This window comes from Leptonychotes weddellii, chromosome X (genome assembly GCF_054177405.1).
Source record: "Leptonychotes weddellii isolate Sample4059 chromosome X, ASM5417740v2, whole genome shotgun sequence".
NCBI classification, from domain to species: domain Eukaryota; kingdom Metazoa; phylum Chordata; class Mammalia; order Carnivora; family Phocidae; genus Leptonychotes; species Leptonychotes weddellii.
This window is the reverse complement of record NC_138385.1, coordinates 34,060,237-34,086,580: the sequence shown is the minus strand read 5'-3', so window position 1 is coordinate 34,086,580 and position 26,344 is coordinate 34,060,237. Positions and strand designations below refer to the sequence as shown.

The following is a 26,344-nucleotide window of genomic DNA, read 5'->3' as shown; positions in this document are numbered from 1 at the left end:
AGAAATGATTAGATATCTAACTTCATTGGTTTGACAGATGGGGAGACTAATACTCAGAACAGTTCAGCATCTTGTATGGGTTACGGAATGGATGAGCCAGCCAGGTCTTCAAACTTCCATTCCAGGGCCCTTTGTATGAGAAACAGGCTGCTTTCTACCACCTAGGAGCTTGTTTCTTTGACCCATGAATGGAGACTTGTGTTAATCCTTGGGGATCAATACTAGTGGGAAGAACTTTTGCCCTTTGAAGGCATGATGGCTGCATCATCCTCTTCGATGGGAAGGATTATTTCTATCTAGGTGTGATCTAGACCCCTGCGGGCCCTAGCATTACTCCAAAGGGCACTATGAGACGGTCTTCAACCCCTCTTGCCCTGGTCAAAGGAGGTGAGGGCTTGCAGCCATGGACATGACTTGGGGATTCTCTAGGGACAAGCAGAAATTCAAAAAACAGTGAGTGAGAAAGCTTCCTTTCCTCTGGGTCCAAGGCAAGCACATTCTGGGCCCTTGAAGTACAGAGAAGTTCACTACCAAAGTGGATAACGTCTTTCACGGCCATTTTGTTGTTATGGTTTAAACGTGGAATTTCTGGAGCATAGGTTTTGGCAAACAACATTTAGGCCTATTGTAAGAGTGGAGGAGGCAGGGACGCTTTCTCGAATGTAAGTCTGTGAAACACAGTAAATGTTGTGGCATGTCTCCTGTCATCCTCTTGATGTGACCTGGCTCAGCTGATTGTGCAGCCAATGCTTGAATCCTGCTTCTAGTTTTCTCTTCCTCTTATATACTCAGAGTATTCCCATGGGTACTGAAAGCTGGCTGAGTAGCCCTTAGCTTTCTAGGCCCAAGTTGGGTTTTTCGGTGGTTGTTATTGTTTTTAATGTAGGGCTTTTTTGTGTGTGTGGCTTTTTTTTGTGGGGTGGAGGGTGGAGTGTGCGTCTGTGAAGGGTCTAGTTCAAAGCCGACTTTGGTTCCCGCTTGTCTTTCTTTTCTTCTCCATCTCTAGCTGTGTGGCACATGGCTCAGACTTCATGCTGAGTAGGATTTCTATTTGAAAGGCCCATGGGTCAAGTTGAACACAAACTTATTTGAAATCATAGTGCTGCATCTCAAATTGGAAACCAAGGCATGCTGCCGCCCGGTGGAACACGTCTCCGGGCCTCCGAAGCCAAGCACCGTGACCTGTCCACGGAAGCTGTGGCAGCCCGCACTGCCCCAGACTCTGAACAGCACTAAGATGGGTTATGTAGGAGAGTTGGTAAGCAGGAGGTCTATACCACACTCACTTCCATCTCCTCGAAGACACGCTACACCATACAAGGTCATCCCATACATCCTTGTTGAATTCAATAGAATGACCCAGAGAACAAAGCAAAAGGTGAAGCATATCCAGGAACTCTCATGCTGTCTACCTGTCTTGCCCGCAGTTGCAAAGACAAGAGGACCTTGTCCTCCTGCTTCAGAAAGCAGAAAGGCCGGGCGAGGGGGAGTGGGGTTGCGCCTGGGTGGCCCTGTCGGTTAACCGTCTGCCTTCGGCTCAGGTCATGATCCCAGGGTCCTGGGATCGAGCCCCGCATTGGGCTCCCTGCTCAGCAGGAGAGTCTGCTTCTCCCTCTCCCTCTGCTCCTCCCCCATGCTCGCGCGTGCGCTCTCTCTCTCTCTCTCTCAAATAAATAAATAAAATATTATTTTAAATATATACAAATAAATAAAATTTTAAAAAATTAATAAAGAAAAGAAAGCAGAAAGGGTCTCTGGACTCTTGCTTTCTCAGAGAGCTTCTGCTACCATGTGTATTAAAAAACTAAAAAGTTTAAAAAGGAAAAAAAAAATCAAAGAAACTTCTTTGTGTGTCGTTGGGGTGGGAGGTTAAAGCCAATGAAACTGACGTGACTTGGCAAGATACTGGGCTGGAGGTTCGGCTTGTCTCCCCATGCAGGGAGGCACCGGACAGGGCCCTGCTGACCAAGTTGTTCTAGCAAGATGCACTGGGACCCCGCCGTGTCACAGTCAGTCCTTGCCAGGAGTGGTCTGTCCTGCACCCACTGCCCCCCAACCCCTTCTCACCCATATCCAGGAAGGCCTCATTAGAGCACTAGCTTAGTTGTTCCTAGGCCTACTGGCTAGGGCCCCGGTCTCCTGCTATTTTTGGTTCAAGGATATTAGCGGTTCTGCAAAAACTCAACTTTAGTCACGTGGCCAGGGGGGGGGTAACATAGTCACTGAGGCAGGGGTGAGGCGGGTGGTACGAGGAGCAGGCGAGCCTCAAACACTAGGCTGGAGACAGGAGGTGTCAGCCCCGCGGCCCAGTCCTCAGAGGCATGCTCGCCCGAGAGGCAGGCCACCTTGCAGCCACCCTCCGCTCAAGCTTCTCCCCCCGCCCACCCCAAGCAGGCTCCCCAGAGCCCCAGCCGAGCCAGCAGAGATGGCTAGACCCACCTGCACAACTAGGGCGGTTTCTCGAACTGGGAAAGGGGGAATGAGGCCACAGGGGAGCCTGGTTGGGGCTCAATCTCACAAACCCTAAGATTGCAAGCCTGAGCTGAAACCAAGAGTAAGACGCTTAACTGAGTCACCCAGGTGCCCAGCAACTATGCTTTTAAAAAGTTCTTATCTCTTAGAAATACCGGTCTTTTATGTTGAAATAAGTCTGTTATTTGCTTCAGCTTGGCTGAGTTGCTAAATGTCAAAGCTGAGTGATGAGTACACAGCAGGAGCATATGCTTCTCTCCCTTCCTGGTATTTGTTTAAAATGCTCCATAATAACAAGTTTACTTTATTTTTTTTACGTTTTCAATCCATGCACTTCTCTCCATTTTCATTGCTATCACCCTAGTGCAAACTGCCCCCATCTCTCCCCCAGACTGAGGTAGTGACCTCTGTTTGCTGCCTCAGCCTCCCGTCATCCTCCACACCCCCACCCCCAGCCCCTGCCAGAGTGATCTTCTTAAAAATGCAAGGTAGAGGGGCACCTGGGTGGCTCAGTCTGTTCAGCGCCGTACTCTTCGTTTCGGCTCAGGTCATGATCTCAGGGTCTTGAGATCAAGCCCCGCATCTGACTCCATGCTCAGCGGGGAGTCTGCGTGAGATTCTCTCCCTCTCCCTCTGCCCCTCTCCCCTCTGCTCGCGCTCTCTCTCCCTCTCTCTAAAATAAGGAAATAAATCTTTAATAAAAGTGCAAGATAGAGCCTTCTGACGGCTTCCCATTCCATTTAACATAAAAGCCACATTCGACCTACAAAGGGCTCCATGATCTGGCTCTCGCCCTTGCTCACCCCGCTCCACGCACTTGCTTTCTTGTTTTTGCTCAAAAGCAGTGAGCTTTTTGAACCTCAGGGTCTTGGCACTTGCGGTTCCTTTGGCCAAAAACGCTCTTCCTGATCCTCGTGGGACTTGCTTCTTCATAATGTGCACTTCCTCAGAGAGGCCCTGCATGACTGTTCTGCCCAAAGTAGCCCACCCCATTCTCACTCCACACTCCATCACTTTACCCTTTCTTTAACCTTCTATGTATCACTTATTATGATAAGAACTTGTTCTTGATTCATTTGTTTACTTGTTTTTGTCTCCTCCCCTCACTCCCCCATTAGAATGAACTCTCCTCAAGGACAAGAACTTTTACTTCTTTGACTGTTATTTACTGTTGTCCAGCAGAATGCCTGGCACCTAGGCACCCTCAAAAGGTATATGTTGAGTGAAAGATGCTAAGATACAAGGGCAGATAGGAGAGTGAAGATAGGATTTCTAGGATTAACTACCATTTACTGAACAACTGATCCGTGCCAGGCACGTACGAAGTCCTTTCCATGCATATTATCTCATTTAATCCTCATAACCATGCCATTATCACCCCCCCTTTTTTGGAGGGAAACTGGAACTCAGGAAGGTCAAGAAATTGTCCAAGGTCACACAGCTAGAAATCAGTGAAATCAGAAGTCAAGCCTAGGTCTGTTTTAATTCTAGAACTTGAGCTAATAACTGCTAAGATATATAGCCTCATGAAGAGCCATGTTAATATCCCCATGGGTTCGAGAAACATGAACATTTCCTTAAATGTTTTCTAGTAATGAAGATGGTAGAATGCTCTCCAATAACCACAGGAAGAGGTCTTCCTGTTAGTCTTCTATTGCTATAGCTTTTGTCCAAGCAGGTCCTTGAATACATGTTGACCAAACAGGGAGACTTACCGGGAGACCTGGAGGGCCACTTATTCCTGGGAAACCCGGAAGCCCTGGTTCACCCTGGAAAGTGAACCAAAGATTAGTGAGTAGCAGCAGGAAACAGTAAACATAAAGGATATGGCTCCTGTGAGCTGCTTGGGCTGGGCAGTGGGCAACCAAGGGGGTATTCTGTGGTATAAATTCCCCAGGAGCCCCAACTAATACCTGCACCAGGATATCAGTTTGGGGAGCCCTTGTGGTATGGGAAGGACCAAGGCCTATGGCAGGGAATGAAAACTGTCTAAAACAGAATCTCAAATGTTGAAGCTAATTGGGAGACAGAAAAGATGATCATCTGCTGTCTTTCTAGTGGAAGGAGCCATTCAGCGTGATTTCCTGTTGCAAATTCCAGGCTGCAAAGAAATCAACAGTTTAGGGAAAAGAGTAACAATTACAGTTTGGGTGCGGACCCATAACACTGTAATCTGTCTTTCTCCGATATGCCAATTTACCTAGTTGTGCCATGGAAGGGCCCCCTAAGGTTTGGGAATGATCAGGGAGGCAGGCAATCTTTCATATGCTCTCAAACTGGTCCTTGCTTTCTGTAAACCTGAAGAGGGCCTGGAGCTGTTGCTTCCACAAAGACAAAATTGAGGAGTGGGAGTAAACACCTTCCCCCGCCTGGGTCCCTTGATCATAGGCACAGAATCACAACACTTAAGGGAACCCTAGGAAGGAAGGGAATGCAGGTTACTAAAGATATCTACCCACCTTAACAGCATACAGGCATTCGAGTATTACCAGGTGTACATTCACTCACATTGAAATAGAGATTATAACATATCTCAGTTAAACAGGTCTACAGCTTCAGCCACGGTAGTTCATATCAGGTGAATTAGGGCATCTACTGCCACTTGGTGACAGTATGCCCTATTTGTAGGGTCAAATTTTGAGGGCAAATAACTTCTTTAAAAAGATAACTTAGGGGCACCTGGGTGGCTCAGTCGTTAAGCGCCTGCCTTGGGCTCAGGTCATGATCCCAAGGTTCTGGGATCGAGCCCCACATCGGACTCCCTGCTCCATGGGAAGCCTGTTTCTCCCTCTCCCACTCCCCCTGCTTGTGTTCCCTCTCTCGCTGTGTCTCTCTCTGTCAAATAAATAAATAAAATCTTTAAAAAAAATAAAAATAAAAAAATAAAAAGATAACTTAAAAGCAACCATGTACACCATATGTGTTCTGTCACAGTGCTTTGGGGACAACATAAGTATTGAGAGGGTTGGGAGTTAGGAGGAAAAAAACCCAACTACTTAATATTTGTTTTAAGTTATTCAGCATCTTGATAACTGAATTTGAAAAACCAAACCACAGAAAATAGGACTTAAACAAATGCCCAGAAGCCCAGGCACACTCATATCCACGCACCCAAACACAGGGTATTTAGAAGCTTTTCACAGGGGACAACACAGAGAAGGCTTTACCCTCACTTCCAAACAAAAAAGCATGACCCAGAACCCTCTATCTTTCCAGTAGAGTCTGGTTATTAGAGTTGAACTTTGGTATTAATAGGAGAAGGGTGGTTAGCATTTCCTAGGCTTAAATGTTCACTACCTTGGATCCTTTCTTCCCTTTGGGAAATCCCATAAATTCCAGCTCCCCAGTAGATGGTGGGGGTCCTGCAGGGCCTGGGAGGCCAACATCTCCCTGTAAGATCAAAGGGAATGTTAAGCAAAGCAGAAAGGTTTGTCCTCTGGATGTCATTCACAAATAAACTATCCATTCCTTTGGCCTCTTTACCCTCACCCTTGCCTCAGCGAGGAAGCAAAACTCTCAGTACCAAGGGGCTGGGAAGAATTATAAGCCTGGCCAAATGCATTTTGTACCAGCACTGCAGAGGGAAGAAGCAAGATTGATGAAAGGAAACCACAGGTTCGCGGTTGCCAGGGTCATGCATCAAAGGGTGTTTAGAAGAGAGCAAAAAAGGCTTTTGAGCAAGGAGAACGGCCACCTCTTGGCAATGGCGATCAGACTCTAATTGGCCCAGTCCTTGCCAAGAGCATGAGCAGAGGCAGTGAAGTCTGTGTTGGAACACCGGAGGCTGGATTTGCTCCTTGGATGTACAAAATGCAGCCGTGCAGGGTGGAGAGGGCAAGCTCCCAGGCTCCCTCGTGCCTCACAAAATCACTCTACGGTTTGTGCAGATGGAAACAGGGAACGAGGGAAGGGAAGTAGAAGAGAATGGTGAGAGGTTGAGGAGGAGAGACAGAGGGGATAGAGAGAGAGACAGGAGGAGAAGGAGGAGGAGGTAGAAGAGGAAGCATAGAGGGAAGAGGAGAAGCAAAGGAGAGGAAAGAGAAGGTGACATAATATACAGAACATCAGGGAAACACCCAGGTGGAAGGAGGAGGGAATTGATTTCAACAGAGTATGTTTGTAAGACATGCACATTTCACAGGTCGGAAGCAGGGAGACTACATACAGTATTTGGAAGGAAAAAGACCCCAGGAGCCAACGTGTGGCGTGTGTACACGCAGCCCCTCCAGGGATCCCACCACACGACCCACGTGGAGTGGGAAATGCTCATTTCCCAAGGCAAAGATCCAAGTGCCCTTAAAATGAGCAGGCACATGTGTGCAGCCAGAGATGGTGCTGGGAGCATATGGAAGGCAGATTGTATTTTCCAAAATCTATTTACCTTGACTCCTTTCTCTCCTTGGAAACCTAACCCCATATTCCCCTGGGGCACAGGGTTGCAGGGAGGAAAAACAAAATCAATTACTAAACAAGCTCCAGGAACTTAAATTGGAATGCAGTATTTTACCAGAAAGCGTGTTTAACCAAACCAGAGTCTCTCTGGGGAAACTAGAACACTTAGTGGTAGGAGGCCAAGTGCCCTAAGACAGTATACTTACATCAGGACCAGGGAAGCCGGGGGGGCCTGGAGGACCCTATATTAAAAATGAAAGGAATGAGCACTTGTTAGTTTCAGACAAAAAGAACCTGGGCATGTGGAGAGTCCCTGGAGATGAGTCTCCCACCCCCTCAGTATGTTCTGGCTTTAGCACTGCAGATTCTAGCTCCCTCTCCCATGGTGCCCTCCCTTTTTTAAATCTCCTTTGAAATCTCCCCAATTGACCTGATAACCACGTTCATGCTAAGGTGGTAAAGATTCATGCATCATTCCTCCCAATAGGCTACACATTTAAAAAATAATGGCCTTGGGGAAAGCTAAACCAAAGTAATCAGTGGTGAGATTTCATGCACCGGAGAGAGAACATTCTGGAAACGGGCCTTTCCCAGAACCACATGGGGATAACTGGCTATGTTCTTTCTATACCGGTGAGGGCAAATACGTTTGGTATCCAAAAGATAGGTAGGTCGGTAGCCTTGTCCAAGGTGGAGTGTGGAGAAGGATTTCGAAGTTGCTTCTGTGTTCAGGGTGGGTGATCGTGGTGATGGTGTGATTAATTAGCAGGGTCTGTCATGGGTGAGGGGGGTAGAAGATGGAAATAGGTGTGCCAGGCACTGCCATCCCTGGGCGCAGAGTCAGAAAGACTGATAAAGACAACAATCAGCTCCTTACAAGAGCAGTCTTCACTTGACTCCTCCAAGAATGGAGGTTGCCTTTTTCCACTAGGAGAGCCTACACAGGCTTATATTTAATCGGTGGCCCTGTTGGGAAAGGATTCATGGGCATACTGTGATCACGTGGTCGATTTAGGTTGGTCTTACTTGCAATCCTGGTGGCCCCATGGGTCCTACAGCTCCTGGGGACCCGGGTGCTCCTGGTGGGCCCTAGAGAGGCAAGTTTTTATGAAGGTCAGAAAAAAAGACAATTTCTCAAGAAAATTGGAAATATATGTCTGCAAGAGCAGCAAAAGAATATTCATAGCAACTTTATTCATAGTAGCAAACAGTTGGAAATTTCCCAGGTGTCCACTGATACAAGGACTGATAAATAACTGATACATCTACACAGTGGAATAAATCCTCAACAATAAAAAGTAACAACCTACTGATATGTTATAATGTGGATGAATCTTGAAAGCATTGTGCTAAGTGAAAGAAGCCAGACCCCCAAAGGCTACGGATTATATTATTTCCTTTATAAAAAATTCTAGAATGGGAAAAACTGAACTATGATGGCGAGAAATCAGCACAGTGATTTCCTTTAGGTGGGGGCAGGGATTCACTGGGAAGGGGCAGAAGGGAAATTTCTGAGGCGATGAGAATGTTCTATGCCTTAAGATGGGTTTGGGTTATATAGGAGTATGTCTTTGTCAAAACTCAGGAAATGTTCCATTTAAGATTTGTTTATTTCATTGCATGTAATTTTTACATTAAAAGAAAAACTGCAAAGACATATTGAAGTCTAGGTAATGATAGACATGCTGTAGTATTTAGAGGTAAGAGTACTACTGTCTGCAGTTTACTTCAAAATGCATCAACGATAAGATGGATTGATGGATGGATAGAGATGGATAGATGGATAGAAGTGGGATAAAGCAAGCATAGTAAAATATTAATATTAATTCATTCCCCTTTGCTCTATATTTGAAATTTTTTTTATATTAAAGTGATGTAAAAAACAAAAACTTCAAAAGAAAGCAAAACACTTATAAACATCAAATAAAGTAGACTTTGGGACAAAGAATATTACCAGAGATGAAGAGGGGGTATTTTGTCATGATAAACTAAGTCAATTCATCAAGAACACATAACAATCTTAGATGTATATGCATCTAATAGCATAGCTTCAAAATACATGAAACAGAATTGCAAGGAGAAATAAACAAATCCACAACCAGAGTTGGAGAATTTTAACATCCCTCCCTCAGTAATTAATAGAACAACTAGATTTTTAAAAAAAATCGTAAAGACACAAAGATCTAAACAACACTGTCAACTACCTTGACCCGATGGACATTTTTTAGATCACTGTACCCCAAAACAGCTGAAAACATATTCTCTTTAAGAGCATACGGCACATTCACCGAGACCGTTTCATATGCTGAGCCATGAAACAAACCTCAACAGATTTAAAAGGTTTGAAACCCTACAGAGTGCTCACCCACACTGCACTGAGATCAAAGTAGAAATCAACCACATAAAGATGGCTGGGCAGCTGCCAAATATCGGGAAATTAAACAGCGCACATTTCCGTGGGTCAAAGAGAAACGCAGAAGGGGAATGAGAAACTATTTGAAACTGGATTGCTAAGGACAGTATTACAAGCAAGACAATAAAATCTGAAGAGAAAGACGGTTATGGGGAAATGGATGGCCCAATGAAAATGGAGGGATGGTAATGAGGTGTTAGGTAAGGGATGGAGAGGCTAAGCAAAGTCACAAGAAAGTAGGGGTTCAGAGGGTCCCCAGGAAACAGAACCCTGCTTTGACAAAATAACCTGGGGTCCCCTTACTGATCACAAATCTCTTATTCAGCCACCAAACCATCCTCCCCCGATCTAAATGATTTATTTGTCATGCCTGCGAATACTGCCGACGAATACTTGTACCTTTGTGGGCTGAGCAATGACTCCCTAGGAGAAGCGAGGCAGCCAACAACGTGGGTGTGATTCTGCGAATGTAGTTAACACACCATCTAAGCCAGTGTTGCCTGGTGAAGGGGACCCTTATGCCCTTGGTCTTCACTCACCTCTGTTTGCGTGCATGCTTGCACGCATCCTGTTTCTTGCCTACCTCTTCCCACATGGCTCTCTCTGTTTAGATAGCTTCCTCCCATTGCGGGCCAGCCCAAACATCACCCGCAGTTCTCAGAGGTTACCTTCTCCATCTTAGATATAAAGTCTCCCATGATGTAGCTTTAGGTGGACAGCATCTCTTCCTCCAAGTTGGTGAGGAATTCTTATGCCACAGTTCTACTAGTTTTTCACATCTTGGGGTGTGTGTGTTGGGGTGTGGGGTGGGCAGAGACCCTGACTACACTGTCTCGGGGATCACTCATAGCACCTTACAGCTAGTAGGAGCTCAATAGTGGTTCTGGAATGAAAAAAGAAAGGCAGGAACCCTGACATAGGAAAGAAGGAAGAAAGAAGGGGCTTTTCCGAAGCCACTTCAAAGGAAAGCAACAATGATGTGGCAACCCAAGGAAATAGAAAGTTCTTATTTTTTAAAAAGATTTTATTTATTTATTTGAGAGAGAGAGAGAGAACAGGTGCGGGGGAGCAGAGGGAGAGGGAGAAGCAGACTCCCCGTGGAGCGGGGAGCCCGATGCGGGGCTCGATCCCAGGACCCCGGGATCATGACCTGAGCCAAAGGCAGACGCTTCACTGACTAAGCCACCCAGGCGCCCCAGAAAGTTTTTATTAATACAACTCACAGCCTTGCACAGACTCCCAATTATTAGGAGTCCCTCAAAGGAATTTCTAGACAGAACAGCTTTCACAGAAAAGTGTTCTTTTTTGTTTTAACCCGCAGCATTCTGAACACACAGAGAACAGTTAGTAGACGCTTGCCGAACGAAAGGCGAAATTCTTTCCGAATGCATCGCAGGGAGTAGGAAGGTCCCTGGCCTAAGGGTCCGAAAGGCTACCTCCCGTGCAACTTGAGGGGGACAGCCGACCCTCTCAGAACTTTCTCACCCAGAAAATATCAACAGCGTGACCCGCTCTACCCCAACTGTCCGGATTTTCCTTGAGAAAGTCTACAAAGACCTTCGAACGCCATAGCGAAGAAGAATGCAAGGGGACCCGCAGTGACTGCCGACCAAACATTGGGTGCTCCACCCAGAAATGACAACTTACAGTTATTCCATCCAGTCCAGGCAGCCCAGGCTCCCCCTGAGAAACAGACAAAGGCAGGACATGGAAGAGATTAATTAAGCCTGCGCTATTATTTCATAGATAACGGACCTATGCTTCACGGGCAGAAAAACGCATTGCTGATGCTCGGGCCTCCTCTGTCAAGGTCTTGTGTTTTAAATAATGCATGAATTGGGCCTATTCAACCACTTACTTTTTTTTTTTTCCCTATGAAAAATCCGGACTCTAGAAGACACATATTATAGCCTTGGTTGAACGGGATTTCATATTTTACTTGGAGTAATTAATTTTCACCTTTGCTAGGAACTCATCAATTAGAAACTGCTTCTGTGGGCTGGTGATTCTCCTGCTCTTTTTGGAAGAAAGCGAAGCTACCTTCCCGTGTGCCTTCATCCCCAGAGAATCCTTGCCCTTATGTATACAATGCAAATCAGACATTTCAAGGGAGAATCAACAGAGCATACAGTCTCTGATTACGTTTTAATTACTTTGCAGCATCTTAAGTCACTGTATGAATCTGTAATATAACCATCCTGTGGAAATTGCTGTGTTCCACTGGGTCCAGGGTCTCCGTGATTTTTGGCAAAGCCCTTTCATCAGTGTTTGCTATGACAATGGCTATACTTTGACACCTGCTAGTCTTAACCCGTTTGGCTTACGGTCAAAAAAAAATCAGCTCTCTGCAGCACAGGAAGAGCACTGCCTGGGTTTTAGCTCTTCGGTAAACCGGCTATGTGAGTCTGAGCAAGGTACATAGCCTCAGTGTACCTCTGTTTTTCTATCTGTAAAATGAGCAACATGAATCCATCTGCTACCAGGGGGACGATGAGCTCACCTCCCACTCTGCAAGGGAATAGAGTCAATCATTTGGGCACCAGAGTTTCCAGGTTAGCATACACCGAGAGTACAGTCACAAGAATACAGAAGGTTCTTGTCAATTCTAGGAAGAGATGAAAGTTTCCAGCCATCTGCAGAGTTGATGGGCAATTTTTGCAGACAGCCAGGGGCCCCGTGAGGGTAATGGCCTGGTGTGCGGGTAGAGAAAAGGGCGGGGCCATCATCCGGGGGCCGGTGGCCATGCCGAGATGGGCAGAGACATAACATGGCTTTATACCAAGGTATGCAGACATCAAGGATTTTAGGGTAGACAAAAGGTATCTGCCTCCTGAAAATGTCTTGGCTTGTCGAAGAAAATGATACCCAGGCAAACTGTTTGTTTGCTGATCTGTCTCCTATTTTTGGTCTAGATCCTATAAAGCAAATCTCTTTGACAGTATGGTTGCAAACATTTCTGTCAGGGTTTCCATCACAAAAAAAGCTCCGGATCCCTTTTAAATCTAGCTTGGTCTCCTCCTTAAATAGAGACACAGATGCTAGTTCTGGAAATGTTTTATTGGAGCTGGGGCCCAATCCTGGGGAACTCAACTTATAGCCAGCCTACTTAGCTGTCTGCCTTAGGGGCTCTTACCTTCATTCCTTTGAAAGTACCTTGGGTGAGGATAGGTTCACCTTTAAAGCCTTTCTGACCAGGAAGCCCCTGAGTAAAATAAGAAACACTTGTGAAGAAATGCGCACACACAGAGAGAATTTTATTAACAGTATGATCTGATCACACAGAGGACACAGCAGCGAGATTCTGGAACTATGTGGTTTGTTCTACGGCTGAGCTAAGGGGCAAAGTACATCCCCCGAACAGGTGCTGAGTCTCAAAGCTATATGCCTGCTTCCCCATCTCCCCAGTCAGGAGTCTGTAAAGGGATGAGAAAGTAGGAGACTTTGACTCTGTTCAGAACACTGATCTGAACATCCACATATAACACACGTGTGCATAAGCCTACCGCTCACCTGCTCCACCCCTCACAGGTACGTCACTGACACGGCCTCTGGCTAGGACAGAGCTTAGAGAACTTCGGTATAGAGTCAGATAGTAAAGAATTGAGACTTTGTGGGCCATATTTGGGCTCTGTCTTGTATTCTTCTTCTCTCATTCTACACAAACCTTTAAAAACTAAGCTGCAGTCATGGGTCACACCGGCCAGTCTGCGGCCCTCCGGGTTAAGAGATATCTACAAAACCATCTCCATCCTGTGCTTCTGCCAAAAAACCTCAGCTTCAACGCCTGTCTAAGAGGCTTGGTGTGTCTCACTGTTAACATGGAGAACAGTTCAAAGTACACCGAACCTGACTACCAACCAGACTTTTTACTGTCTCCCTAATGTCTGCTAAAGTTTGTCCTCCTGGGGAAAATCAATGTCCCTATATCTAAGGGGAAGTCAGGATTAGTATTGGAGGTAGGACTAAGCTTTGGGGACTGAAGAGTTGGCTGAACTATGGATTCCTCGAGCTCAAGGATCATAGGTGTGATAGAAGAACAGTGGGTCCCCGAAGCACCTTCTTTCCAGATGCTTCCTGTTTCCCCTTTTACTTATAGCCACTCCTTTCATCAAAGGGGCTTGACAGAATATCCACTCAAGATTCAGCAGCGTTAGTAAGGGTTCAGCTTAGTAAAATCTATGCCCAAGTTCCTATTTAGGCTTAAAGGGAGGCTTAGGGACAGGATTAGGTTTTACCCTTGTCCTTTTGGCTGTCAGGATGTTTATTACCTCAAGATTTCTTTTCTCCCTCTTGGGGGCAGCATTTCCTCACTTTGCTGGGTTTCGATTCTCTAAACACAGATGTGATTTGTTCTCCTCTTCTGTTGCCATGGCAGTGTTTGGAGGCCTTTGTGACTCAAACAAGCTCATACTATGTTGGTAATACGTCTTTCTCCAACCCCCACCTCTGCTGTATATTGGTTTGGTCTTTAGATGTCAAGGTCCTTTATGCCGGTCTGAGCCTTGTGCTTCGTCTCACTTTCTTATGCGGATACCCACACCCACGACTTGGTCACTGAAGGCAATGGTGCTACTCTTCCAATAAAATACTAACTAACTAATGCTTCAATGAATATAGGGTGCATGTATCTTTTTGAATTAGTGTTTTTGTTTTCTTGGTATAAATACCCCGGTATGGAAATAACCTAACTGTCTGTCGATGGATGAATGGATAAAGAAGATGTGATACACACATGCGCGCGCACACACACACACACACACGCGCGCACACACACACACACACACACACACACACAGGAATACTACTCAGCCATAAAAAAGAATGAAATCTTGCCATTTGCAACAACATGGCTAGACCTTGAGGGCATTACACTAAATGAAATAAGCCAGGCAGAGAAAGACAAATACTATATGATTTCACTGATATGTGGAATCAAAAGCAAAACCAAAACAACTGAACACACAAAACAAAACAAATTTCAGATACAGAGAACAGACTGGTGGTTGCCAGAGGTGAGACTGGGAAGGGGATGGGTGAAATGTGTGATGGGGATCAATAGGTATAAACTTCCAGTTACAAAATAAGGAAGTCATGGGGATGTCATGTACAGCATGGTGACTATAGTCAATAATATATTTTTAAAAGATTTTATTATTAAGTAATCTCTATACCCTAACGTGGGGTTGCATCCTCCACTGACTGAGCCAGCCAGGTGCCCCTAGGGTAAACAATATTTTATTGCATACCTGAAAGTTGCTAAGAGAGGAGATCTTGAAGGTTCTCACCATAAGAAAAAAAATTTATCATTCTGTATGGTGACAGATGGTAACTAGACTTAGTGTGGTGACCATTTTGCAATGTATACAAATATCGGATCATTATGTTGTACGCCTGAAACTAATATGATGTTAGATGTCAATTACACTTTAATTATAACAAAGAAAAAGAATGTGGGATAGCACTGGAACAAGACATACTGAAAAAATGCCAATAATTCATGTAGCTACGGAATCTGTCTAATAGTGTGATTTCTAGCTAAATCCATCACCTCAGTACCCTTAGTAGCTTAGATTATTTCAAGTAAGGTTGACAATGGGCTTGAATGTGTTATTTTTCTCTTTCCAGTCACTTGTAAAAGCAGCCTTGCAAGGGCATGGTATATATTAGAGATCCTTCAGATCCAAATATCTGAGCCCTATCTGGATGAATAGAATTAAATAAAAGTGGTGAGAGGAGGATCTAAAAAATGCTCTACCAATCCCGGGACCAAGGGTTATGGGGGTGGGTTGTGGGGGGATGGGGGCAAACTATGTCAGTGTAGAGTAGGATTTCTCAATTCTTTCTCACTATGGACACTTTGGGACAGATGACTCCTTGATGTTGGAGGAAAGCCATCTTCTGCTAGTGGTGACAACCAAAATTGTCACTAGTAACTGTCAAATGTTCCTTGGGGGTGGGGAATCCTCACCCCTGGTCAAGAATCACTGGTTTAGACCAAGCCTGCCAAGCCCTTTGAGTCATTATCAGTGCTCCCGTGATCCCACGTAAGCCTTCCAAGTACTGCATTTTCCAATGTCATCTGATGTGGGAACATGTCAAATAGCCCAAGTGTATACTTTGCTCTGAAATGTACTAGAGGCTCTTCACAACCCTGCCAACTCTAAAAGTATCGTTTGAAAAAGAAAAAAAAAAAAAAACCCTCTGAGGAGTGGAGCGTGTGCACGCCCCCCGCAACTGGTATCCTTTAGATGCAGATGCTTAACGAGGTCTCCATAAAAGCAGGGAAAGGCGAAGAATGCCTTTTGAGATAATGGACAAAGATCCAGCAACATACGGGTGGTCCGAGAAGCCCAGGATAGCCATCAGGGCCCGGATATCCAACAGCTCCTCGAGTGCCATTGCAGCCATCCGGGCCAGGTGGGCCCCTGGGCCCTGGCTGTCCGGGGTGGCCCTGTTCCAAGAGAAAAGAAGGGATCACGTCAGCTGCAGGACTCCGACCTACCCTGACAAGCTCCACAGGAAGAGAAACCAAGTGTGCTGCCCATCGCTGGCTCCTTGTCCACTCCCTTTGCCCTATGAGAACTATGCTCTTAGAGCTTTCGTCCACACTCAGATGTACGGAGCTGATGACAACCCGGGGGGGCCCCCTTCCCGAAGGATTGATGCTTTAATTGGACCCGTGCTGAAACCGAAGGGATCAAGCCTAAAGAGATGGGATACACAGGGTGGTGCAACTTCAACTTCCCGGGGTAAAAAGATGTACTAAGACAGGGCTTAGCTGGCTGGCAGCCGAAGGGTTTCCATCAGGGAATCATGCCAGGCCTTGGGACTTCCTCAGAATAGACGGGAACCTGGGCAGCCTGGTGTGGCTCTCTGTATTGGAAAAGCCTGGGGCTTTTTTTTATATGGCTCTGCCTAGGAAAAGATGTTGGCTGTTGGTCAAGAGAGCAGAAGCAGTTTCCACAGCACCACCTCTAAGCTTTTGCCTCTTCTCCATACTTGCTACCGAGACAGTTGTTTTGCCGGGGGGATTAGCAATCATTCACATGACTGATCAGAATTCAAGAGTTTCCCAGAGTTGGGCTTAGAGTCCACCTTTTTGTAGGGAACAGATCTTTTAAAATCTGTCAAAAGCGGGGTGTGTGTTGGGTTACGGAGCAAAGAGATGACCTGAAAGCCCAGAAATCTGGACGGGTCAATAAAAGGTTGACTCCGACCCTGTCACATGCACTTTTTAAAGCCAACCATGGATATTTCATAATTTGAGGAAAACGTGCCACACATTCGAAACTCAACTTTTTGAATCATTAGGGGAAACGAGCTTTTGTCAAATTCTTACTGAGAAAATGCTCCATAGGATTTTGATACGGTTTCATTGTTATTACGGTGGTAGGAGATAGTCTACTGATACAAAAGTATGAGTCTAGACTGCTGGACTCAGGGAATGCTAAGAACAGAAGAATGGTCAAGAAACTTATCTTCACAATAAACCTGCTGCAATCTGTACCTGCTCAGACTCAGGTGACAAATTTTAGCTGTGCTGGGGACACCGAGAACAGCTTACTAAGTCGTCAACATTTTATTCCCAAACGAAATGGCTCTTCTTGTTTGCCCTGAACATCCACGCTCCACCTTCCCCAGATCTGTGCCTTGGGAGGCTGAACTTTATGAACGGCGCCGCCTAGGCTCCCTTTCTCTCTGTCTCCCAGTTGTCTCTGGCCACTGGGAGACACAGGCAGAAGATCAAAGAGCAGGAGGAAAAAGAGCACAGGTTGTTTATTTCCCTCACGCCCTCCCTCCCTGGCCATATTTCGGACAATGGCCACATTTCTCTACAAGTCTTTGTTGAGCAGCCACTATTCCTTGGCTCCAGGTCTGACCAGTGTCCAGTGTCCGGTTCCACGATCACTGTTCTTTCTTTCCCCTTTGGGCCTAGGGGCAGCCAAAGCTTTTGTGTCAGCTGCTTTGCAATCCATTGCTGTTGCCCTGAATCATGCCTACATCCTTTAAATATACCCTTCACGACACTCTCTTCAGTTAATCCTTTCAGGTGGAGTGTCTATTTCTTCCCGGGATCCTGATCGCCACTTTAAAATATCCCAGCCGGGGCGCCTGGGTGGCTCAGTCGTTAAGCGTCTGCCTTCGGCTCAGGTCATGATCCCAGGGTCCTGGGATCGAGCCCCGCATCGGGCTTCCTCCTCGACGGGAAGCCTGCTTCTCCCTCTCCTACTCCCCCTGCTTCTGTTCCCTCTCTCGCTGTGTCTCTCTCTGTCAAATAAATAAATAAAATCTTTAAAAAAAATAAATAAAATAAAATATCCCAGCCAAACGTGCTAGGGGTCATCGCTCAGCTGGGTAACAGGGATGAGTTAAGGCAAAGACAATAGGTTGGCTCAGTCCTAGGGACCCACCTTACTCCTTGAGACTTGGTTGTGTTTGACATCAAAACTCTTCCTGACTTCTTACCCCTTGGTATCTACATTTTTTTTTTAACTTGGGCCCCAATCCTGTGGTTTTCTTGCCTGAATTCCTTTTTAAAAAAAAAAAAAATTATTTATTTTAGAGAGCGAGCACGACGGGGGGAGAGGGGCAGAGGAAGAGAGAGAATCTCAAGCAGATTCTGCGCTGAGTGCGGAGCCCGACGTGGGGCCCCATATCACGACCCTGAGATCATGACCTGAGCTGAAATCAAGAGTCAGACGCTCCATCGACTGAGCCACCCAGGCGCCCCTTGCCTGAATTCCTAATACCTTCTACCTGCAGGATTCCAGGCAGCACCTGTTCACTCTTTCCCCCACCTTAGCTGAATTCTCTGGAATTAACCACTGGCATTTGACTTAGACCTGTCAGCCTTGTCTTGTTCAGCTGAGGTGACAGCTAAAGCATATTCTGAGTCAGCCAGACTTGTGTTCCAATCCCAGCTTTGCCTCTCCCCAGCTTGAGCCTCAGTTTCTTCATCAGTAAAAAATGGAGATGAACAATACTAACTCCTAGGGTTGTTGTCAACATCAGAATGAAATGAACAGTTTATGGCTACAATTAAATGAGGCTAAGTTTACTACATAGGAGCTCAATGAACAGGAAGTCTACTTCTCCCAGGCAAGTCAGCAAGGGTATGCCACCGGGCTGAAGTTCTATCTCCTTTGAATTCTCAGTAGTACCACAGCATTTCGGGCAATGGGCCCCTTCTGGTTTTAGCTAATGATTTTACATATGTGTGTGTCAGTTTTCAAGGGGAACGTAGCTCTTTGAGGGAGGATACCATGATTCTATACAACTGCAAGGTGCCACACAGGATAAGAAGATGTGCTGTAATCCAGAAAAGCAATGTTCCTGAGAACCCAGATTTCAAAGGGAAAAGTTTCCATTTGGTGAGTGGTTTGTGCTCACTCCAAAGATATAAATCTGGTGTGTTCAGTTACAAGTCTCTAGGAAGGGAAATGTTTGAGATTAACTCCAGGAGAAAAGCTAAACATACATTGCAAAGGACAACTTGAAAACTTCTGCTCCCAACCTTATGTGAACTGAAAACAGTTGATAAACACACATTTCTTGTGGGTGCCAACAGCTCCAATGCACAGCTGTGATATCATGAAAAACCACAAGCCTACCGCCCCGAGTCGATGTTAGTCTAATGTTGACTATCTTGATAAATGCGTGTTTGTTCATTCTCCCAACTGGTTGCTGTGCCCCTTGGTGCACAGACTTGGATGATCGTAAAATGATTACTTGCTCACTCATGTTGAAACTACCTACATGGCAGCAACAATGGAGTTTTGGGGCCAAAACCAGTGACACATATGTTAGCGATCAGCCAGTATTAAGTGGGGAATCAGATTTGTGCAGTGATCCAGTTTAGTAAGATGTGTTGGGAAAGCTGTTGGTTTCAGCTGACGAAAGTAGAGCGAAATAATTAGTCTGGCTGGGCCAAGGGTGTCTACGCCTTCCTGTGTCTGAGGGAGTCCTGCCAGTCTGACAACTGTTGCTTGTGTGGGCACTAGGGGTTGGAGCCAGTCCCACAGATATTTCTAACATTCTAGTATGTGATGAATTCAGCCCTGGGGTCTCTGAGGCCTCCGAGTGGAGCAGAAGAGGTACTCTGCACTTTCAAGGACGCTAGATAAGACCATCACACAAGACAACTAATAAATACCATGGGCCACATGTAATAAGGAGCTAGAGTGCATGGAACAGACACCGAGGACTCCTAGGAGATTAGAGATGGAAGGGAGAGGTAAGCAGCAAACAGAAGGTGCCCGATAAATACATCTTGAACCCCTGGAAGAGAGGGAAGGAACAAGGGAGAATAATTTCACGGAGTAAGAGAGTCTTGGAGCCTGAAGCTAAAGCAATCAATGGTCAAAAGCAAACATAGACAACCTTTGGTCAAGAGAAGGGCCAAGGGAGTGGGGACTTCTATCGGGAGCAGTGCATTCATTTGGAAGAATCTGGACACCTGTACCTCATTCTCCCAAGCAATGAAGCCCCAGAGAGAAGTGAGCAATTCCTGCAAGCCCTAGCACTCTCCTGGCCACACGCTGGAGAGAGAAGTATCCAGCTGGACTCTGGGGCATGTCCCAGTTCAGAATTGAAATCAGCCTCTGTGTCACAGGATTCGCTTCCTTCCAGCCCCCATTAAAAAGAGACTGCAGGAGGAAGAGCCCAGTGGTGCTGTAAGCTCCAAATCCCCCACTCAGCTCCAAAGGAGGAATGGAAGAGGCGCTTTCCAGCTTTCTCGTTTTCCTTACCCGCTGGCTCCCAGAAGACACACAATCCGAGCGGAGACTCTGGATAAAGTGCCGATAGGAAGACAGCCAGGGGAAAATGCCAGAGGATGTCATGAAAGGACAGCTAACCCCATCCACTTATGTCCCTGCTGCCCATTTCTGGGCATTTTGCAGACTCCGCAGTTGGATAAAATGCAGAATGCTGATGGCCGATTTGTTGATACAGATAACAAATATAAGGAAACAAGACTCTGTCCTCCAACTCCACAACTGTATACTAGAGCTGGAACGAAAATGGATCAGATGATAATATCTTTTTAAAATATTTTATTTATTTGAGAGAGAGAGAGCATACAAGCAGGGAGAGGGAGAAGCGGGCTTCCCACTGAGCAGGGAGCCTGATGTGGGGCTCGATCCCAGGACCCCGGGATCATGACCTGAGCCGAAAGCAGACGCTCAACCGGCTGAGCCACCCAGGTGCCCCCAGATGATAATATCTTTGAGGGTAGATCCATACGCTTTTTCTGTATCCCCGTAGTAGAGAGATAGCATCTAGTGAGTGCACGAGAAATACCTACAGACTGGCACAAGGAGGTTTAAGCCCCCTTCCTTGATACGAGATGATAACACAGTATAACGCAAGAAGCTGTTAAGTCCAGGATTTGCCAAACTGTTCTTAGATATGGTTCAGAAGAAACCCTTCGAGGTTGTTGGAAGGATAAAAGCAGGCTCTAAAACCTCCCTCAAACAAAGAAGCTCCACTTTTCCCTGATTCGTACACTGAGCTTCCTTCCACACAACCTTTGGGTCTTCTCTGAAAGAAGGCTGAAAACCATTGCTATAGACAAACACAGCCCAGGCTACAGATTAGATATCTAGACACGTGCCAAAAGGCAGAACTAAAAAATGACAGCAGCAAGTTGCAAATACTGTATTTTAAAGGCTGGCAAAATGTTAATCATGGACTCTCCAGTGGTGGTGTAAATAAGGATACAGGGTGAAAACAGAGCAACCAAGGGGTTGGACCAGATAAAATGGGAAAAGGAGATGTCTGTAAGCTCCAAATTCCTCACTTATCTCCAGCAAAACCAGGTCCTCAGGATAAAGGGAAGGGGCTGTCTCTGTGCAATCTTTGGAATAGTCACTCTGTAAAAACTAAAGGGAAATTCACTCTGGAATGAGATAAGACTGAAGAGAACAAATCACTGGAATGAAATGTATTGAGATAACACTAAGTATTTTTCTGCCTAATTTTATGTATCCTCTAAATATTCTTTTTTTCCTTAATTTTCTTATAATGAGTATGCATGCACTCTGATGTGTGTCTCCACACATCATCTCCGGTTAAAGCTCCCCTCGACCCACAAGACCTAATTCTTTTTGGCTAACGTATTGACAGTCATGCCCGCACACGTCCCAGCTGGCTGATTTAGTGCTACCTGTAACTAAAGCCCCGGGAAAGTGTGTGCAACCACTTCGCTTCAAGCCTGAACATCAAGCATCTCAACACTTGACCCAGAGCACGCTTGTGTGAAACAGGATGTGGTGAAGGCCAAGGTGAGTGTGCCGTGAGGTACGACCTAGAAGTGGTGTTGAAAAATGCCTCTGGGGACATACTCACCGGAATCCCATTGATGCCGAGAAAGCCAGGAACTCCCATGGGACCCTAAAACAAGGAGTAGGAAGAGGAAGGTGTAAGACACAATCTAACTGATCTCCACTAGATTCAGTGGGTTCTTTCACATGATTCATGACCTAAGTTAAGAAGTGTTGTGCACCTCCCTCTCCACATTGTGTCACCTTGCTCCCTACTCCAGGTCCGAGTGATCACTTGCCTCTACCCAAGGTCTTAAATATGTTTGTGTTCTGAGACCAGTTTTTATCTTGAGCAATATGGTGCCAGACCACAAATAATAGCTCAATATTACATGCTGCTTTGACATCTGGGACAACTGGGAGGGCCTCTAAAGGCCTAGCCCCAAGTTCCCCTGTCTTCTCTGCTCCCATAGATAAGGTCTCCTAGGGAAATGGCCCTCCTTATCAAACAGAGCAGGAGCAGTTCCTGCTTATCCCTGAGTCGTGGGTTTCAGTCCCTGATGGCTCATTAAATTATTCAAACAAGCCAACCACATCCTCCCATGGGAACCAAAGGGCACCTCACCCTTTTGACACTACAAAGGCTACCTCTCACAGCCCCTTCTGGTTTGGTCTGTTCCAGAGTGCACCTCCCCTCATACACCATGTGGCCCCGCTGTGAGTATAGGTGACTAATAAACCTGATGTCAATCTCTTCCATCCGAGGTCAGGGGTCATGTCTTCTGCCATCCCCAGAACCCTAGGGTGGGAATCCCTCCCTTAACAGTGGGGTGAATAGGAAGTGATTAAAATCTGCAGGGAGCATAAACTAAGCTGCTAAACTCAGCCAGCTACCATGACATGATCAATCTCCTTTCTTGCATCTCTTTCCCTACCTTCGTGGCCCAGACTGCTTCCTAGCATTCTGACACTTTGCTTGCCAGTCTCCTTGCTTGGATTCCTGACCTCTCCTGCCCAGCTGATTGAACTTCTGACCCATGCCCACCTCGAACCCACCTGAAATCCCAGCCCAGCAAGCCCACTTGCCCAGCAAGTAGCCAACACATGTGCTTTATGGCTTGCTTTCCATGAGAGTGTCTCTAGAAATGGGTTGATCCATTAGCAGCATATCGTCCAGCCTGTTTCTTATTTAAGTCTGTAGCCTGGCACCAAGGGACTCAGGATTAGCATTATTTCCATAAACAAACAGAACTGAGATTTAGAACCTTTCACCTTCATATGTGTGGTCCATTAGTCAAAGAGAAACCAAGCTCTGGTGTTTTTACCTTATCTCCTTTTGGTCCATATGGTCCCAGGGGGCCTGGGGAGCCTCTTTCTCCTTTCAACCCTGCTAAACCACTAGGGCCGGCAAATCCTTGTGGACCTGTTGGACCTTGAATTCCAATTGGTCCCGGTCGCCCCTAAGATGGAGAGAAGGGGTGCAATTAGGCCAATAGAGGACTCAACATCAACACTTCCATTTTCCCATGCACAGAGAACACTGTCATCACTTCACTAAATAATTTTGGCTTAGAAATCTGTGAAGCATGCCAAAGTTCCAGACACAGATCAGAAAAGGCTATTTTCGGGGCTGCTAAGCTTATTTGGATAGAACATATTTTATAAGCACATTTAATAAGATTCATGTGCACCAAGATCCTTCAACTTTGTACTTCTTAGGAGATTAGTTATTCAGGCAGGATAATATTGTCCTCTTCCTAGTTAATGCCAGGCCATCTATCAGATTGTCAAAATAGTGAAAGAACAGAATGCTGGAGAGCATCGTGACATTTTATAACTCACATTCAAATGGCCAATCCCATACTTGCAGTGAAGTCCAGAAATGGCTAGGCCTAAAGAACATTGCCTCGGGGTGGGCGTGGGGGTTCCAGAGAAGGGAGAAAGATCCAGAGAGGGGAAAACCCAGAAACCCATAGGCTGACCAACCTGCAAAAGCTCATCTTTGTTTGCAGATCCCAGGGCCCCATCACTGCAACTGGAAACAGATGCTTACAGGGAACACACACACACACACACACACACACACATACACACACACACTGTTTATTTGTTCCTTCTCTATTTCTCCCTCTTTCCCTTCAACCCACCATCTGTAGAGTGTTGAATGTGTAAAATTCAAGAAGCCTGAGACTATCCATTAAGTATCAATTATGATAGCAAGAGGGAGCAGCTTGAGGATTTTGAATGTGTTAGTTATAAAGTGTCTGCAACAGTTAAGTCTGAGAGTTCAGGCTGACATTTCAAAGCTGACGGAGATAGAGAATTAACCCCAGTGGGTGCAACACAGGCGGGCTAGTCTATCATTTAGAACAAATCCCAGTAGGTACTGAATATTCTTGCCAGAAAGATGAAAACCATTAGTAATGTGCATTACCTCTCAGAGAACACCACGCCATACCAGGTAGAGAGCCTATTTTCATGAACGTTTCCCATCTCCACCTCTTGGCCCTTTTACTGACTGTCTGCAATTTCCTACAGATCTGCGAAAAACTCAGGAAAGCCCATTAGACATGCTCTTTAATATTCACCTTCAAGGATTACTTTTTAAAAGGCTGGAAACAGGACAGATGCTTTAGGTAGTGGTTAGAGTCACGTACTGGGCAAGTGGCTACCAGCTGTGCGGGGCCTTTGGAGTAAAGTTTCCAGTGTCAATTAGGCCCATGAAGACCAATAATTCATCCAAAGAAGTACAAAGATGTTCTTCCTAAGGAGATGCAATTTTCTGGGGGTACCACCCACCACTCAACCTTCCCCAGCACCCAACATATAACTTCTAAAGGGTGCTAGGCTGCAGAGTGCTTAATGGCTTATTTCTGGGAACGATGGAGTGGGATGAGAACTTTCACTTTTTATGCTCTTACCTCCCACTGTTGGAATTTTGTTTATAATGATTGTTATTTATTACTCTTGTAAGTATACATATAAAGAAAAAGACCAATACCAATACTTAAATAATGCTGGCGGGTTGAGGATTAACAAAGAAATTAACAAAGAAGTCCAAAAAGTAGGCCTAGCTTTCAAGACTAATGTCCACAAAACCACAGCAAACAGTACGGGTCTAAAACAGAGCCTAAGTGGTCCAGGAGCACAAAGAAAGGGTTGGCCATGGAGGGTTTGTGAAATGCTTACGTTCTGTCCATGGCTTGGGGGAGTCATGGCCCACACTGGAAAGGCTGAGGGGGCCCCAACTGAGGCGGGCCTGGAAAGCAAAGAAGGAAAGTTGAAGACTTGATGGAGGAGTGCATAGGGAACCCTCAGAGGTTTGGGGACAGGGGACGAATGGGAGGAAGGCAGCATTTCAGGGCTGAAATTCCAGCCTGCCTGAGGCTGAAACAAGGGAGACAGATAAGAACCAGCTGTTGGGGATGGAGGGGACTGGTTGGTGGGAGGATGGGGCCCAGGATGGGGCCCAGGGTGGGCTTGCTGAGGCCGGGTTATTACTAGCAGAGAGGATGCAAGCAGGGCACTGAGTGCTTGACCCAAATCTGAGGCCTGCCCAAAGCTTTCTCACATCAAGGGATGGGAGGTGGAGAGCACGATAAACCATTGGACTGAGAGAGCAGATTGTGGTGTGGCCCAGTTCCCATCTTGCTTGCATCACTGGGGCCTGAGCAGGGCCTGGCTGGCACAGTCCAACTCTGGTCTCTTGCCCCTGTGAGCACACGCTCAGCAAGAGTAACCAAGGAGACATAGGAGTGTGGTGATTCTAAGGTTGGACTTAACAGGAAATCTGATTCCATCGAGAAAAGGCAGGATTCCCTGGCCTGCTCCCTTTCTCTCGGCTGGCCGGCCATGCTGAATTTGCCACAGAGAGCTTAAAGTGAGTCTCTTAAAGGACTCGTGGATTCTTTGGATTCTAGTTCTTTTTCCAAAGGGCCTTCTGAAATGGCCCCCCTCGGGGGCACGCGTACCTCCGGGTATAGCCTCTGGGCTGGCCCCGGCTGGAAAGCTCTCAGACCCAGCTAAGGGCCAGAAGCGGGGCCTGTGGGATGTCTCGAGGCCCCTGAGGTACCACTAGCCTAGAACTGCCTCCTCAGTGGGGCGCCAGGCCCTTCTGGATCATAGGATCTGAGACGAGGACTCTTCCTCCCCCCTGCGGTACCATCATACAGCGGTGCAGAGCACGGCCAGCAGCTGAAGACCACAACGGGAAGAAGGGAGGGACACATTTGATATGTCATAGATATGCTTGCTCGGTGTTTCCAGCTGGATGTTCTTTTTCGCTCGTCTCCAACGCACGGGGTTCCTGTCCCTGTGTCCACTCTACTGAGGAAGCTTAACCCTAAATCAATGATGAACTGCCTTTTTTTTTTTTTTAATTTGGTCCTCCGAAGAAGCGCTCGGTGGCACCTTTCATAATGGCCAGCAGAGGTCAGCGTGAGAACACAGCAGCTGCAGATAAGCAGGTGGGTGGGTGGGCCTCTCTCACTACAAATAAAAAGAAATCAAACCCGTGTCAGAGAAGTCACAGAATGTTCGGGCAGAAAGGGCCCTCGGAGACCATTTCATCTAGGTTCTATTTTATACATGGGGGGAAGAGAAAAGAGGCCGAGAGAAGGGGAAGGACTTGTTTGGGTCCCATAGCTAGTGAGGAGAACAGCGTGGGACTCCAACCAGACCGCCGGCTGCCAGTGTGGGGCCCTTTCCCTGTTCGCCAGTGGCAGATGTCCTAGGGGGTCCTTGAGCCTGCCCCCCTTACCCCGGGCCCGCCCCTGGGACTGTCCCCATCAGTAGGCTGCGGCAG

At 46.4% G+C, this 26,344-nt stretch overlaps 1 protein-coding gene across 1 annotated transcript in view; it reads right to left on the bottom strand.

The window, feature by feature from the left end:
• COL4A6 (collagen type IV alpha 6 chain) overlaps positions 1 to 26,344 on the bottom strand; it is a 251,832-nt gene that overhangs the window by 37,449 nt on the left and 188,039 nt on the right. Inside the window, exons 4-13 of the mRNA XM_081808441.1 lie at positions 22,866 to 23,000; positions 21,626 to 21,670; positions 15,612 to 15,728; positions 12,411 to 12,479; positions 10,925 to 10,960; positions 7,891 to 7,953; positions 7,071 to 7,106; positions 6,854 to 6,895; positions 5,770 to 5,862; positions 4,188 to 4,241 (exon numbers count right to left, since the gene is read on the bottom strand). Of these exons, the coding sequence (XP_081664567.1) occupies positions 4,188 to 4,241; positions 5,770 to 5,862; positions 6,854 to 6,895; positions 7,071 to 7,106; positions 7,891 to 7,953; positions 10,925 to 10,960; positions 12,411 to 12,479; positions 15,612 to 15,728; positions 21,626 to 21,670; positions 22,866 to 23,000 (690 nt within the window). The remainder of the gene's footprint in view (positions 1 to 4,187; positions 4,242 to 5,769; positions 5,863 to 6,853; positions 6,896 to 7,070; positions 7,107 to 7,890; positions 7,954 to 10,924; positions 10,961 to 12,410; positions 12,480 to 15,611; positions 15,729 to 21,625; positions 21,671 to 22,865; positions 23,001 to 26,344) is intronic.